The 14,452-nt window shown below is 38.9% G+C and overlaps 1 protein-coding gene across 5 annotated transcripts in view; it reads right to left on the reverse strand.

Moving 5' to 3' along the window:
• Positions 1 to 131: 131 nt before the first annotated feature.
• The window catches only part of LOC129567574 (myosin-VIIa), a 21,447-nt gene continuing 7,126 nt past the window's right edge, over positions 132 to 14,452 (reverse strand). For 4 of the 5 annotated variants that reach the window (XM_055444628.1, XM_055444626.1, XM_055444631.1 and 1 more), the window contains exons 3-15: positions 12,033 to 12,114; positions 8,305 to 8,565; positions 7,811 to 8,160; positions 7,415 to 7,615; positions 4,534 to 7,337; positions 4,127 to 4,399; positions 3,477 to 3,975; positions 3,099 to 3,362; positions 2,859 to 2,998; positions 1,507 to 2,719; positions 1,191 to 1,337; positions 988 to 1,108; positions 132 to 841 (exon numbers count right to left, since the gene is read on the reverse strand). In XM_055444628.1, the coding sequence (XP_055300603.1) occupies positions 635 to 841; positions 988 to 1,108; positions 1,191 to 1,337; positions 1,507 to 2,719; positions 2,859 to 2,998; positions 3,099 to 3,362; positions 3,477 to 3,975; positions 4,127 to 4,399; positions 4,534 to 7,337; positions 7,415 to 7,615; positions 7,811 to 8,160; positions 8,305 to 8,565; positions 12,033 to 12,050 (6,498 nt within the window). In that variant the 5' untranslated portion in view covers positions 12,051 to 12,114 and the 3' untranslated portion in view covers positions 132 to 634. Of the gene's footprint in view, positions 842 to 987; positions 1,109 to 1,190; positions 1,338 to 1,506; positions 2,720 to 2,858; positions 2,999 to 3,098; positions 3,363 to 3,476; positions 3,976 to 4,126; positions 4,400 to 4,533; positions 7,338 to 7,414; positions 7,616 to 7,810; positions 8,161 to 8,304; positions 8,566 to 11,629; positions 11,823 to 12,032; positions 12,115 to 14,452 lie in introns of those variants that run through there. The other variant, XM_055444627.1, reaches the window with a different exon arrangement.

Genomic DNA, 14,452 nt, shown 5'->3' on the forward strand with positions numbered 1-14,452 from the left:
TTACCAAGGTGTCACATTTAGAAGCTAAGTGTGGAGTCGCGCTTGGGATTTCATTGTACAATGTACATTGTACTATTTATCAATACTTCTGAATAAATGTTGCGCTAAAATCTAAATGAAAACATTTAAAATATATGTATAAATCGATTTATTCAATATTTTAATGCGAATGCATTACATGCTTACGATAACTAGGAGCTAAACAAGCAAATAATTGGATGGAAATTCAATTGGAAAATAATTAAATTTAAAAGTAAAAAAAAACTTGAACAATGATTCATCTTAAAATCTGATCTGCCAAACGAAATCTTCTACGTGAATTTATCGTCTGAAGAACAAAAAAAAAAGTATATAATAATTTTGCTGAAATGGTGGCCGACTATGTTCGACTGCATTTTCAAGTGATTGCTAAAATTTTGTGCGCATTTCTTATTTGTTCCAGTTCACTAAACTAAATCATCGATAGATTAATCTAATCAGCTAAATTCAAATTTATTGCGAAATGAATGAAAATTTAAAAGAAAATCATAATAAAGAAAAGGAAAACAATGTATTTATATAAATAAAAAAAAATTTGTTCAATATTTTTCTTCTTCTTTTCGTGTTATTTATCAATAAATTGTCAGAATTGTGGCTAATTTATTCGTATTGTTCTTTGTTTGTTCATATTGGCCAGCATTAGTGAAATATATGATGTTAAAAGATCGTCCATTTTGTAACCTAATGATGTCTCGCACAACAACTTTGAACCACGCACCAGATTACCGATGGTCATGTGGAAGTACGTGTTGCCCGACGACCAATTCGATATGCGGGTGAATGGATGTGTTACTAAAATGTCCTGTATGGGGCAGAAAAGAAAGAAAACGATTAAAATTCAAGGTAATTAAACGTTTGGCTTAATGCTCCGTTAAATTTAGACAAAATTGATAGCAACATTGCCAATCCGAGACAGAATCCATTACATTCCAAATGTGGTGTACTTGCCTTGCTTTGTGGATGAATCAGACTGACGCCATGTTTATTGATTGCAATTAGTAGCATTTCTGGATAATTTGGTTCGGTCGTTTGTTTCACTTCAAAGAAAGCCGAACCGAATGTAGGCCATCTGAAAGGAAAGAATAATTTTAATTTGAATTCCATTTGAGAGAATTGACCCTAACTAAACCGCTTCAACTTTAAATTTTTACCTGTATATTATTTTCAAAAACGCCACTTTAGCATCCTCCGAAGACATGCCTGCATCTTGCGTGTACATTGTGGTAATGAAGCGCTTCCATTCGCTTGTACCTTGAATTTTGACTAAATCGGATGGAACCAAATCCCGAAGCAATTGCCTGTTTGTGTGAAAAATATATGGAAATGAGTAAAAATACGTTTATTTAGATAAAAATGCTATAGGTGTTAGACAACAATGATGAATGTGCCAAAAATGCAAGATGAAAAACATCAACAATGAACAAATGAACCAAATTGAATCGATTAAACTCAAACCGAGAAACTTACGGGACTGCTTGCAGTTCCTGTTTACTGTCACCGAACCGAACTCGATAGACTAGAGCGGCCAATTTTGCTGCTTCTTCTTTCGAACATTTGTGATAGCCACGCAATAGTTTCGGTAGCTCTTGATGGTAGTGGAATATCAAATCAGCGTTTCGATCTTTGCCTGGCACCGTATTCGTCCATAGTTTCTTCATGAAAAATACCTGATATGTAAACTGTGGATTGGTTCCGTCGCGTGTTGAGCGCGCTTTCTTAATCCAATCGGTCAAATGGCGCACAAAATCAAAGAAAAAATCACCTTCCGGTACGGAAATAACTTTATCTGCGATTTTAACAAACAAACTGAATCCTTCGCTTGACCGTAACCCAAGTCGTTGCGAGATACTTTGGCAGAAATCTTTTGCTCTCGTCGATGAATCCACTTCGAAGGCTTCATCCGTATCATCGGGGAAGTAGACTTTATGGAAGATTTGTGTAGTTTTATGTTGAATAGCTTCGACTTCAACTTGATGCGGTGGATACTTTCGTTGGCCATTTCGAATGGTTTTTTGCAGACGATGCAATGAATCCTGTGAAATTGGATGACGACGACTACGTAAAAACAAAAATAGTTCCTTCAATAAATTTTGACTGCACGCAAAGAGGCCCGTTGCCAACCACATCAATTCCCATCCACGTTCTTCGGAAATTCGATTGCGATTCTCCGTCAATTGCTTCATTAGCTGACAGTAAATTTCATCGCGTAAGATTTCGTGTTTGAGCGGTGCATCGAAAATGTGATCGGTAATTTCGTTTCCGATGCGCGGTCGTTTTGACGGCAAATCACCCATGTACTTTAGAATGGCTGCAAATGCAAAACACGCCTCTTCGGCTAATTCTTCTTTGGCCTGTAGTTTTTTTAACAACGGTTGCTTCAACGGTTCTCTCGAATATCTCCACAGTTCGTCGCTGTGCCGTTTTGAGCTGAGCGTCAACGCTTTGGACATTGTCCGTTTTGGTGGCGGTCTAAAGTGATCCAGTGCATAGTCTTGCAGCGTATGTGGCCGTTCACGTGTTTCAGTGCCACCATTTGATACGGCATTCAGTCGACGGCCATGGTGCGCCTCTTCTATGCTGAACAAAGCCAATATGTCTTGCGGTGGTTTTGTCAGAGTTGGAAGAACGTACACCGTTTCGGCAGGGAAATCACCACGGTCTTCGGTTCGTTCACAACGACCTATTGAAAGATAAAAGGAAAAATTAAATAGTTTCGATTCATTTGGGAATCGCTTGAAGAAATTTTGATATTGATGTTGGTTCGAAAGAAAAAAAAAATTGGTTTGATTTTCATTTAAATTATCAACGATTACACTTACCAATGCACCATCCATTATTCAATACAGTTTCGCCCGTATTATCTTCTTCTAAAAGAATCAAGTCGCCTTTGATAAATGACAAGAAGCTTGTTCCTTCGCCAGGTGCCTTATAATCTTGCAAAGCGATGACAAAACGTGATCTGTTCAAGAAAAAATTGAAAAATGTTCATTTGCATCGATTCAAAATCCTGTAATGCTCATTTCATGCTTTGTTTGATTAATTTCTAGCCAAAACCATACCTTTTCTTGAGACCTTCCAAGAAGTAAACGACCAAATCTCGTATATCTTCAGCATTTGGGCTTTGAAATGTGAATTCTTCGGCGCGAACGGTCGACAGACTAAATGTTTGTGTGAAAACTTTGTTTGTTTTTTGACTGGAAACGGATGTGATCTCAGGGAATGACAATTCCAATAGAACTTGCTCTTGATCATCAACCACGTAAACACCGGTCCAATTTACTGCAATGATCACATCATTCTTCGGTAGATTTGGTCCAGAATTTCTATAAAATTGAACAAAAAATTGAAATGAAAATTTCTCAAAGTCTCAGGAATTCCATACAAATCGTAATGATTTCAAGTTGAAGTTGAAACGAATTGAAAGAAACGCTATGTACCTGTATGCTTCATAAAAACGTGAAAACAACAATGGCCACTTATATTTTGCATAACTGACGATATCCTCTTTAACTTTCAACGCTGGAATTTTATCTTTGAGATAATAGCTCTTCTTGTAGGCTTGCAAAACGAGCGCTGCCCAACGATCAATTGCTTTTTCGATGCCGGTGAGACAATAGTCAGGTATGAAATTTGGTAGTAATGTAAATAGACGTTCCATTGACATATCCGTTCCGTATTCGATAAAGTATTGTTGAGCGGCGATCATAGCCAAATCTTCCTCTTTGTCACAACGATATTCACCGAATTTCACACCACGAACCACTTGTTGATAGATTAAATTCGTTGCAACTTGATCCTCAGTTGGCTCATGCCAAGGAGCAAATATCTCTTTGCGGAAGAATAGACGCCACGGTGCGTTACGCTCTTGGGCTCCCTGCTCTTTTGCATACTGTTCGCACTGAGAAATTGCATCCATTACATGATCACCACCACTTCCTATGAAATTGAATGAAATACACGAATTAAGGGCAAAATATTCGAAGATTTAAAACTATGTTGTTTTTAGATTGATTTAAAGAGAAAAGACATTCTTTTTTCTTCTGGTTTCTTTGTCTCATCGAAAAACAATCTTGATATCAATTCTTACCTAATGACGAAACTTTATCAAAGAGTGCAATGTACAAGGAAAATCCGAATTGATCTTTCAGCGCAATTTTATCCGACAATTGATTGCATAATTCCCGAGCAGTCGTAGCCGAGTCGGCCAGCAGTGTTTTTGTATTACCATCCATAAATGTGATGGGCAACATGATTGGTTTCTTCGATTTGGTGGCTTGCAATTCCAACCAAGACGGTGGTTGATTTCGTGTACCATTGTTGAAGGTGCGTTTCAAACGTTCTTCACAGTATGGAGCATAGCCTAGATGGAAATTCGAACATTTCGTTAGTTTTTCTTCTAACTTTGATTGAAAATTTGAACTCATTTGTTCAAATCAAGTATATTTTTCAATTAAATAGAGAAAATAATTTAGATATTGAGTGCACAGCACATACCCGGTGGCCCTTCTCGAATAAAAGCTCTTATATAATTGACAAATTTCTCTGACGGTGCAAAGCAGCCAACACAAAGTGAAAGCAAGATCCATCCACGGGCGTGTGATGATTTCGATGGGTTGTTCGTGAGTTGTTTGCAGATTTGACAGTAGATCTCGTCTCTGAGTTCGGCACGTAGAATTCCATGACCGATGATAAAATGTAATTTCTCCAGATTGGATGTGGGTCGTGATTCCAACCAAGATTGGTAACTGTCCGCAGTGTATTCTTCATCTTGCAAACGTCGTCGAACATCTTCGCCCAGTTTGTTCTTTCGTTTCAGCGTCAACGAAACTAATTTGTGTCGAATTGATCGTGGCTTTTGTTTGATAAACGATTCTGGATCGAGTCCCATCATTTGAGCTTCTTGAAATTCTTTGCTGCGAATAAAATTCCGGCCCAATGTTGCTGTCACTTTTGACATAACCGATGTATTGTCTCGATCCATTGTTTGATAGCGTGGTTCGGGCAAATCGCCGGTGAATCGTAAGATTGTAACCCAAAGTGCTTGTGCAGCGAGTTGATCGCCTTGTGTGTGAAGCGGCAACAGTGGATGTTTTAATGGTTTACGTGAATATTGATGTGTGACATTGCCTTGGAAGTATGTGGCAGCGAATTTTTGAAATTTAAACTCGGACAAATCTTCTTCATCTTCGGACACCATTTGAACAGGTGTGACATCTTCATTTTTATCCGCATTAACCGGTAGATCGTTAAACACACTTGTTTCTCGGCCACCATGCGGTGTTGGCGTTTCACTGCTTGAATCCGGCAGGAAATCGAACATTGCCTCAACTAATTTACTATCATCCACTGGTTCGTCTTGCTTTCGAGCCGCATCGCTAATCAACGTTTTCTTCACCTCAACCTTTCGTCTTTGCTCCATTTCCTGTTCGAAATCTCGGCGCTCCAGCTCATTTAAACGCTCTCGATAATGTTTCTCGGCAATTTCCTTCGCATGCTTATTGCCTTGGTGTCGCAACTCTTGCTCTTCCATTCGACGAATGCGCAACGCTTCGTTGTATTTGCGATAATCTTCACGCAATTTATGATACTTTCGCATGGCAATCATTTTGCGTACGTGCGACTGAATTTTTATAATTGCCCACATTTTTTGGCCATATTCTCTGCGCACCAAATAGCCACGGGCGTGTGCTTGCAACCGACAAATGTTGCCACGCAAATGACGGAATCGATGTGACAGCACACGCGACCGTATCAACGCCTGCAACCTCATGTAACCCACACGCATTTTCTTGTAACGCTTTCGCTGCGCATAGCCCTTCCAGTGCTTTTGAATGGTAATCGCAGCCGCTTTCATTCGTAAGAATCGTCTTCGATACACCCATCCTCGGATTGATCGTTGTAAGATTAAAATCTTTCGTGTCAAAACTCGATCACGTTCTTGTTCCAAGAATAAATCGTGAGCATCTTTCAAAAATACTTTTGTGTGACCGAGTTGATAGTCAGTTTTACCCAAAACTGCCGCACAAATGCGGGCGGTTGCCAATCGACAATCGGTTCGATGGGCTGGTGGCACTCCATTGATCAAGAATCGATATCGTTCAACGAATTCTCTGAAGCCATGGCGAATGGGATAGCCAGCACGACGGATTCGAATGGTTTCCATCATGCCGGAATAACGCAACTGACGGCACGACAACGTTCGATCAAACATCATTGGCTTTTTAAACTCATTCGGTTTGATGCATCGAATGAAAAATGGCTGGCAATTGCTCAACGTTTTCATCAGTGCATCAAGACTCTTCTTGAACTGTGTCGAAAGGGTTGGTGTTCTCTTGCGTGTTTCCGCTCCCATTTCGATGTCTTCAGCAAAAACGGCTCGAAGGAATTTATTATGTGAAACATTTATCAATTGCAACAAATCGGCGCTGAATGAATCGCGATTTTTCTCCAAAAATCCACGTGTATCATAGAATACAACGCCAGCAAAGTGATTCAGTCCAAAGCTTGTATTGATGTCTGACTTCGGTTTCAAGTAATTTTTGTGCACTCCATGGGTTTTGTGCAATTTGGCCAGCATAGTGTGGTCGGTTCCCTTTGGGAATTTGGCTTCTTCATCGATTAAAGCCATGATATTCAACTGTTTGATCGCAATCAAATCCAATGCATCTTGATTGTCCACGAATTCGATGTGTTGCCAATTGATTGCCTCGTGATTGTACTCCTCTTGTTCCAGTTTGAAAATGTGCTGCACGAAAAATTGCTGTAAATTTTCATTCGCATAATTTATGCAAAACTGTTCAAAGCTATTGTTGTCAAAGTTTTCGAAACCGAAAATGTCCAAAACACCGATTGCATTCCGTGATGTTGATCGTGGCTTGAAAATTGCACTATTGATTTTTCTAACGATTAAAACAAACATACGACCGTAGATTCCTTTGACGAACGCATCGCGAACATCCACCGACTGATCGCGAGACAATGTCGACACAACGGTTTCACCATGCGCAAAGAGAGTTTTACGTGTCAATGCATCGATCAATTGCTGCACTGGAACACCGAGCAGCGATGCTACCCGTTCAACATTGAGGTGCTCGGGAATTTCGGTAGCGTCTAAATTATCTACGACTGTTGCTTTGTATTTGATGTTACCGCAATGAAGTAAAGCAGCTAACAATTTTAGAATTTCCCAAATTTCTGCGTCGGAAAACAGCAGCACTTTCATCGCTGATCGAATATCCGCAAATTCAGCAGCATCGTCACGACCTTCGCATGAAATACTATCACCACCGGTTAAATATCTGTTTCGAAATAAAAATGGAAGCTTTTAGCAATTTGTACGATTGACATGAAGTTATAGGATGTATTTGGAAATTACTTGTAGTCTGACGCGTTGCCAAGATCCAATTTGCGCTTTTCTTCATTCGATAAACCAGCGAGCAAACAATAAAACACGTGATAGTTTCGCTCATGTCGATTTTGTGATACAATTCGTGATTTTTCTAATAAATACTGTTCGATTTTAGCACCTTCAATCACACCGTGACCATTGAAATGGATGTCAATGTATTTGCCGAATCTGTAGAGGAAAAAGAGAGTTAAGTCAGTCGATGTCAATTTGATATGAGCCATTTAATTGATGAATTTGCAAATTAATGAATGAATTTGGAATGTCTTCAGCAAGTGATTTTTGATGAACAAGCATGCCTCAAATGAAAGCTCCAATTAATGGAAAACATTTTTACATGTTGTTCAACAAAGCGTAAAGTCTTACCTAGACGAATTATCATTCCGAATGGTTTTGGCATTGCCAAATGCTTCAAGAATTGGATTCGCTTCTAAAATTTGCTGTTCAATCCATGAATGTTTACCGCTGATGGCAGCCAAGTATTGTAAAATCAATTTTGTGCTTTCCGTTTTGCCGGCGCCCGATTCACCCGAAATGACAATGCACTGGTCTTGACGGTATCGCTTCATGTTCGAGTATGCATTGTCACCGATGGCGAAAATGTGCGGTGGCAGCTCGCCAATTTTGCGTTCTTTATACAATTTGATTTGGTCGGCCGTGTAAATGGGCAGAATTTGATACGGATTCACAGCAACTAAGATGCTGCCGGTGTAGGTCTGTGCAAGTGAAAATGAATCGGTTAGTTTGTATTTCGAAATCATCATAAATGGAAATGTATGCAAACATTTCGTTATATTCCAAAATGTGTCTCAAATCACAGTTCTAATCGGTGCTTGTTGAAAATGTGTGAATATATTTACATAAATTAGGTTATCATTGTAGCGAATGAGTAGATTTCGTAGGATGCCGGCTTCATGTAGATCTCCAAGTGAAATCATATCTTCGACGCCGGACACAGACGATGCATGCATCGCCTTGATGCGTCGCTCGGGAGAGAGCCATTGTTCTTCGCCTTCGTCGTCTTGCACCTGAATTCGACGGCCTTCGGCTGATGTGACACGAGCTCCAATCGCTACATCGAATTCTCTGCCAGTGGCTGGTTCAATCCAGATGTAGTCACCCTGTTTCGAGATAAAGAAAACACAAATTAGAAATGTAAACCCATACACACATCATTTAAATCCATTTGTAATATGCACAATTCTTCTAAAAATGGCAAAAGCACATATGTTCAGTTGGCGAAAATAAAAAAAAGATCCGTCCGGTGGTAAAGTACAATAAAATGTATTCACAGTCGCCTTGAATGTTTTTTTTCTCTTCTTTTTTCTATATTTTGACATTTTGTCATAATTCGTGGTTCTTTTGTTTCAAAAACAAAAAACAAAAAAACGATAAAAAGCAAAGAATTAAAATATGGAAAAAAGGTAGTCGTTCGGTGAGCGTTGTGTACGCTGTCGTGTGGAATAGACAAAAAAAAACGAGCAATTATTTCTTGTTTTGCCGAGAAATAAAGCGATTTTTCTGTTTGGTGTACAAGACCAAATTGTGCACGCAACGGCTGATGGGTATATATTGTATGATGAAAGCGAGAAACAAGTTGAAAGCACGTAAAATTAATGGCATTTTGCTACTGCTTCCCAATTTTCGTTGTTGGCGCAGAACAAGATATTTGGAGCGAAGAATAAAAGAACGAACGAACGAAAAAAAATATTCTGAATTTCTAACACAAAAATGGTTGCTAAAAGACGTGACTCAACAGTTAGAATGACGATTTTGTGATCACGGCACAATAGCACACACAGTCAAAGCAACAACAGCACACGAGCAATAATAAGTAGAAAAACAAAATTAGATATGAACTCTAGCAGAAATCATTTAGTTTCGAAACTGCGAATCAGAATGTTAAAATGTTTGATGAATATATTCAGAAATGTTTATAGAAATGTTGGCTGCGAGCTGTAGAGCATATGAAATGAATGCAAAGAATGGTGAAATGTATGCAAAATGCGACTTTTCATCGCGTTCAACTTAAACGACTTCGTCAAAACGAAGATAAAGAAGAAAAAACTAATAAGAGAGAAGAAGCGAACAAGAATTTCGCTACGGTTGTTGTATTGTTCAGATATTTCGACTTTTGATGTCGTACGCTGTAGTATGTTGTGCGCTGAAAAATGAAATCCAACCGAGAAACATGGAAGCGTGCATTGTGTTACACATATTCGGGGAGATCGCGAGTGCATTTTGCTTTTCATTCGTCGCTTTTCTTTGCTGCTCTTGCTGCGCGCGATCGCACAATTCATTCTAAAAAAAAAAAGTATTTATGCACACGATGCACCAGCAGCAACAGTATCAACTTGTGCTTTTTAACTGTGCGCAGCCGCCGTCGCCGTTGCTGCTCCATTTTCCAATGAGATGCGTGTGACTGTGCTGCTGCAGTCGATGATGTGTCTAAGGTGAAAACATTACTAAACAATGAGCGATCTAATTTAATGATTTTTTGAGTCATGTTTTGTTGTTTTTTGTTTTTGTTGTTGCTTTCCTCTGTCTGTATACTTTTCACTGCGGTTAGTGTGTTTGTGCTCATTTCCATGCAACTTCTTCGGGTGTGTTTTTTTTTTGTATTGTGTTGTGAGCATACATATAATGACAATTCATTCATTTTCATTTTAAACAAAAGTTTAAACAAACGATTGCGCATGGTAAAAAAAAACACAACAGAGAATATGTCTGCCTTGCCCTATGTACTCGCTTCTGTTCACAAAGTCACATGGTTCAACGTTGAGACTCAACTTTTTCAATGTAGCCGATGGAATACACCGAAAAAAATAACGCACACGCAACAACAACAATCCAATGTGACGGCATTTTTGTAACGCTCTCGCACCGCGTACACCATATTTCTTGTGTGCTGGTTTTGTTTTGGCTGTGTAATTCTGCTCGTGTTTCATCGAGATCAGCTGAGTGGAACCATTTTATAACCGACACATCCTGTTGACACAAAGCCCAATTTGACAAAGCGAAAAAATATGCTCGTTCTCTCTATCTCGGGCGCACACCCGAATATCGGGCTGCGTTCACTGCTCCGATGGTATGTACTTGACGCATATACTCATTCATTTCCATGCCATCGAATTCGTTTAACTACACGCATTCATCTCCAAGTGTTGTTTTTTTTTTGCCCATTTCTGACGAGATATTTTTTTTCATATTTTGTTTTAAATCGTGGTGCTCGCGCACCATCATTGTGAGAGACTCGTTTTTGTTTTGTGTATGAATCGTAAACGCAAATGCATGACACCGAATGTGCACGACAATGACTCCAGTTAATAATTTGTTGTTTTTTTTTTTATAATTATTTTGCACGCAGGTTGAGCTCGGCAAACGAAACATTTCGTGCATTCTACGGAAAAAATGAGCATGGTTCCTTGGTCGTCTTGCGCAATTCTCAAACGGAAAATGTTAAACGTTCACCGAATCCACTCACACATAAGCATTAAAACTGACGAAATATGATGAATTTCAATTCGATAAAATCAAGCGATTTACATTTTCGTCGTCGTCGTCGTCGTCGTCGTCGTCATTTTCATTGCAATTTATAATTTCATGATGGAAGTTTCATAAGTCCAATTATTTTCCGGTACATTCACTCGGCTTTTGTGGGCTTCAATTGAAAGTAACTTCACACCGACTGAACGATTGTGCAAGCATTTGCTATTCAAAAACAACAACAATACCACCGGCGCACGTCATTTAAAAGAATTAAAACCGTACGGGTTATTCGGTTAAAATCGAGTTTTTAAAGTGCAATTAATTCGCCCGAAAACAAACTATATCGATTGTTACATATGAACAAAACAGAAAAAAAAAATACAATATCGTTTCAGACGACTTCACATTTCAATAAAACTACAACGGATTTCGGTTGCTTTTTTTTCTCTCTTTTTTCAAAATAAATTTTCCGCTTTGCAGAACATCGATAATAATAATAATAAAAATAAACAATTTCATTAGTCGTTATTTGGGTTTGTTTTACTATTTGAACACTTCCACACGACTCGCTTTTAGTTTATGATTGAAAAAAAAAACAAAATAAAATTATTTGATTGTGAAATTTAAAACTCGGAAAAAGAATGAACGAACAGCGAACAACAACAAAGAAAAAAAAACAGCAACAAGCGAAATAACCTCAGTAGAAAAATTCATGGACGTTAACGACGGCGTTGTAATTAAACGAGTGTATCGAATTCAGTGGTTCATCGAAAGTAACGGTGGCTGTGCCGGTGTGCGTTTATCTGTCTGTCGGTGTGTATTTTTCGAATGGAACTGCGTGAAAATAAAATATGCGGGCCTATGAAATTGGCATTTCCCTTTCTCGTGAGAGATTCAGACGAAATGAGTTAACGCTCATTTCCACGCAAATTATCTTATCTAAAGCACATTTATCACTGTGCTCGCTGTTTTTAATGAGGTTCGCATTTTGTTTCGTTGAAAGTTCATTTTTGACACATGATTTGCTGCTGTAGCGTCTATGGCTGTGTTGCTGCAAATGGGACTTTTTATAGATAAAGAAAGAGAACAAGGTACTTACTCGTGTTACAATGACCATTTTGCAACTTCATTGACACGTTTTCGTCGCCCAAAAATGTACTCCACACACTTCCTCTCACAACCTGTAACGAGAAAAAAAAACCAAACAAAAAAATATGAGCATTCATTCATTGAAAATACCAAAATACTCTAGAGCTAGAAATGTCAACATCAATTTTCGGTTACTGTGGAAATTTCGAATTGATTTTGATCAAGTGTCTGCGGTGACGTGATGACGAATGTGGAATTTGCTATTGTGGGGCTGTTGATCCATCATATAGCAATAACAATAACAGTAAAAATCAAATAGGCATGTTTATCACGAGTTACTTTTTTCTTTTCCTACTTCTTCTTCTTCTGTCGAGATAACAGTAAATTGGTCAACAGGTATTTGTCTGTGTGTGTTTGGCGCACGCACGCACGCAGGCAGGCAGGCAGGCAAGCAATACCATAGTAAATTATCATTTATAATGTAACCGTTTGTCCGTAACGAAAGAAAGAAAAAAACGAACAAAATCATCATCCATTTTTATGGGTGTTTTCAACGCGACTGCATCTTTGGAACATGCAATCGGAAGCGGGTGCTGACTGCTGTCGAGATGTAGGCTGGATAAAATGCAACGTAACAACTACATTTGAACGGTGTTTGCGTGAGCGCGCGTTTGGCTCATCGCGAGCTTTAGAATAGACATCACCAATACCAGTTTGATACCTGGGCCTAAAGGCAGGTGATGTGAACAATATGTATAGACCAAAATAGAATCGGGTTTTATGTACGTACAGCTCGCTTATGTAATTCTCTTGGCGATTGCGTTCAATGAACGTATAAATGGTGCCGGTATGGATAGATGTATGTATGTATGTATGTTGGTTTGCTAGTCCGGTCGCAAACGGGAAACAAAAGCACAATCGTGGCATTAGCGCCTATGGTGCACATCAAATGCGATTGGAAATGGCTAGTGAGCAATAGGTCGTTCGATTGATTCGTATGTGACATGTACGTCGGATGAGACGAACGAACCGTGTTCATCGAACACAGAACATCATCTATTATTGCCTTTAATTGCGATTGGATTATTTTCGGTGCGACGACTCTAATTAGATATGTTTGCGCAATGTTTGCGCTACATGGATTATCGTGTTTGTCTGTACACACCGTGTGTTTGTCATGGCGAAAGCGGTAATCGGCTGTTTGTTCGTGTGAAATTAAGCTGAACGTGATCATTTCAAAGTCAATGTCTTTTCGATTTGGTAACTCGCTCTCTCTCTCTCTCTCTCTCTCTCTCTCTCTCTCTCTCTCTCTCTCTCTCTCTCTCTGGCACATTGCACAGCCAGCGAACGACACACCGTATAAACAAATCAATTTGACTCTGACAAACAAGTTTTTTTCTTCTGCCTGATGCGTCGTCGTCTCGTTCTTGTGCTTTGCCGCATATATTTTTTGCAATGAATTAGGTGCGCGCAGTGCGACTAAGTGTTGGACGCTATTTCGATGCATGTTTTGAAGTGTAAGTTACAGGAATTTAACTTGAAAACCTAACAGTAAACATACGTTCGATACAGTCGCTGCAGTGACAGAACAAGTTTGATCTAAGCATCGCTGAGAAATATTAATTGTGTACTAAAAAACAGTAGGTTTTTTTACGGCAGATTCCCCAGTGGCTTTCTACTTCGAAGTATGAGTATTTTTTGTTGACTTTTGAAACCTTTAGAAATTTTCAAAAGCACCGAATCGCCGGCTTCTGACCATTTTCAGTTTCTTCAACAGGTTTTGACTGGCTCATTCTGTTTCTGTTTGTAAGCCTCGTCTTCTTTGGATGAAGTAACACAAAAGATGGCCCACAGAATCAACATATTAATTAACCAGCTAGAAACACACATATACCAACATTGCGCGTTCATTCAATGGTTTTTTCAAAGTAAAAACTCTCATTGTTCGACGCACAACGAAATTTAAGAGCAACAAACAAACTCATTTTACAGCTAAACATTCACGACGTAAACGCGATGAATGAGCAATAATTTGAGCTCATTTAACTCCTAATATGCATGATAATAGACAGATTTTGTTTTGTTTTGCTGTTGTTGTTGTGAAAGAAAGCATCGACAGAACTTGCAAACACTCTGGAAACGAGGTCAAACTATTACACGTTTGCCTATTGATTCTTTGGAGAATAAACTTTCATCGAACACGTATTTCGAACGCGTTCTTTTTGGCAACGCATTCGCAGTGCGGATTAAATTTGATGCGTGTGTTTGTGTTGTTGGACGGTGTATTCATGGCTATAATTGATGATCCATCACATTTTCGTATTCGTAAAGTTTTTTGGTATTTTGGAGACATTTTTATTACAATTTTTGCGGATTTTACCGTTGTCTGAGGGAAATATTGTGTAATATTCACGACTTCTTACGGCAGAA

The sequence above is a fragment of the Sitodiplosis mosellana genome, unplaced genomic scaffold, assembly GCF_009176505.1.
Source record: "Sitodiplosis mosellana isolate CC-2019 unplaced genomic scaffold, AAFC_SMos_1.0 Smas_scaffold_11, whole genome shotgun sequence".
In the NCBI taxonomy this organism is placed as follows: Eukaryota; Metazoa; Arthropoda; class Insecta; order Diptera; family Cecidomyiidae; genus Sitodiplosis; species Sitodiplosis mosellana.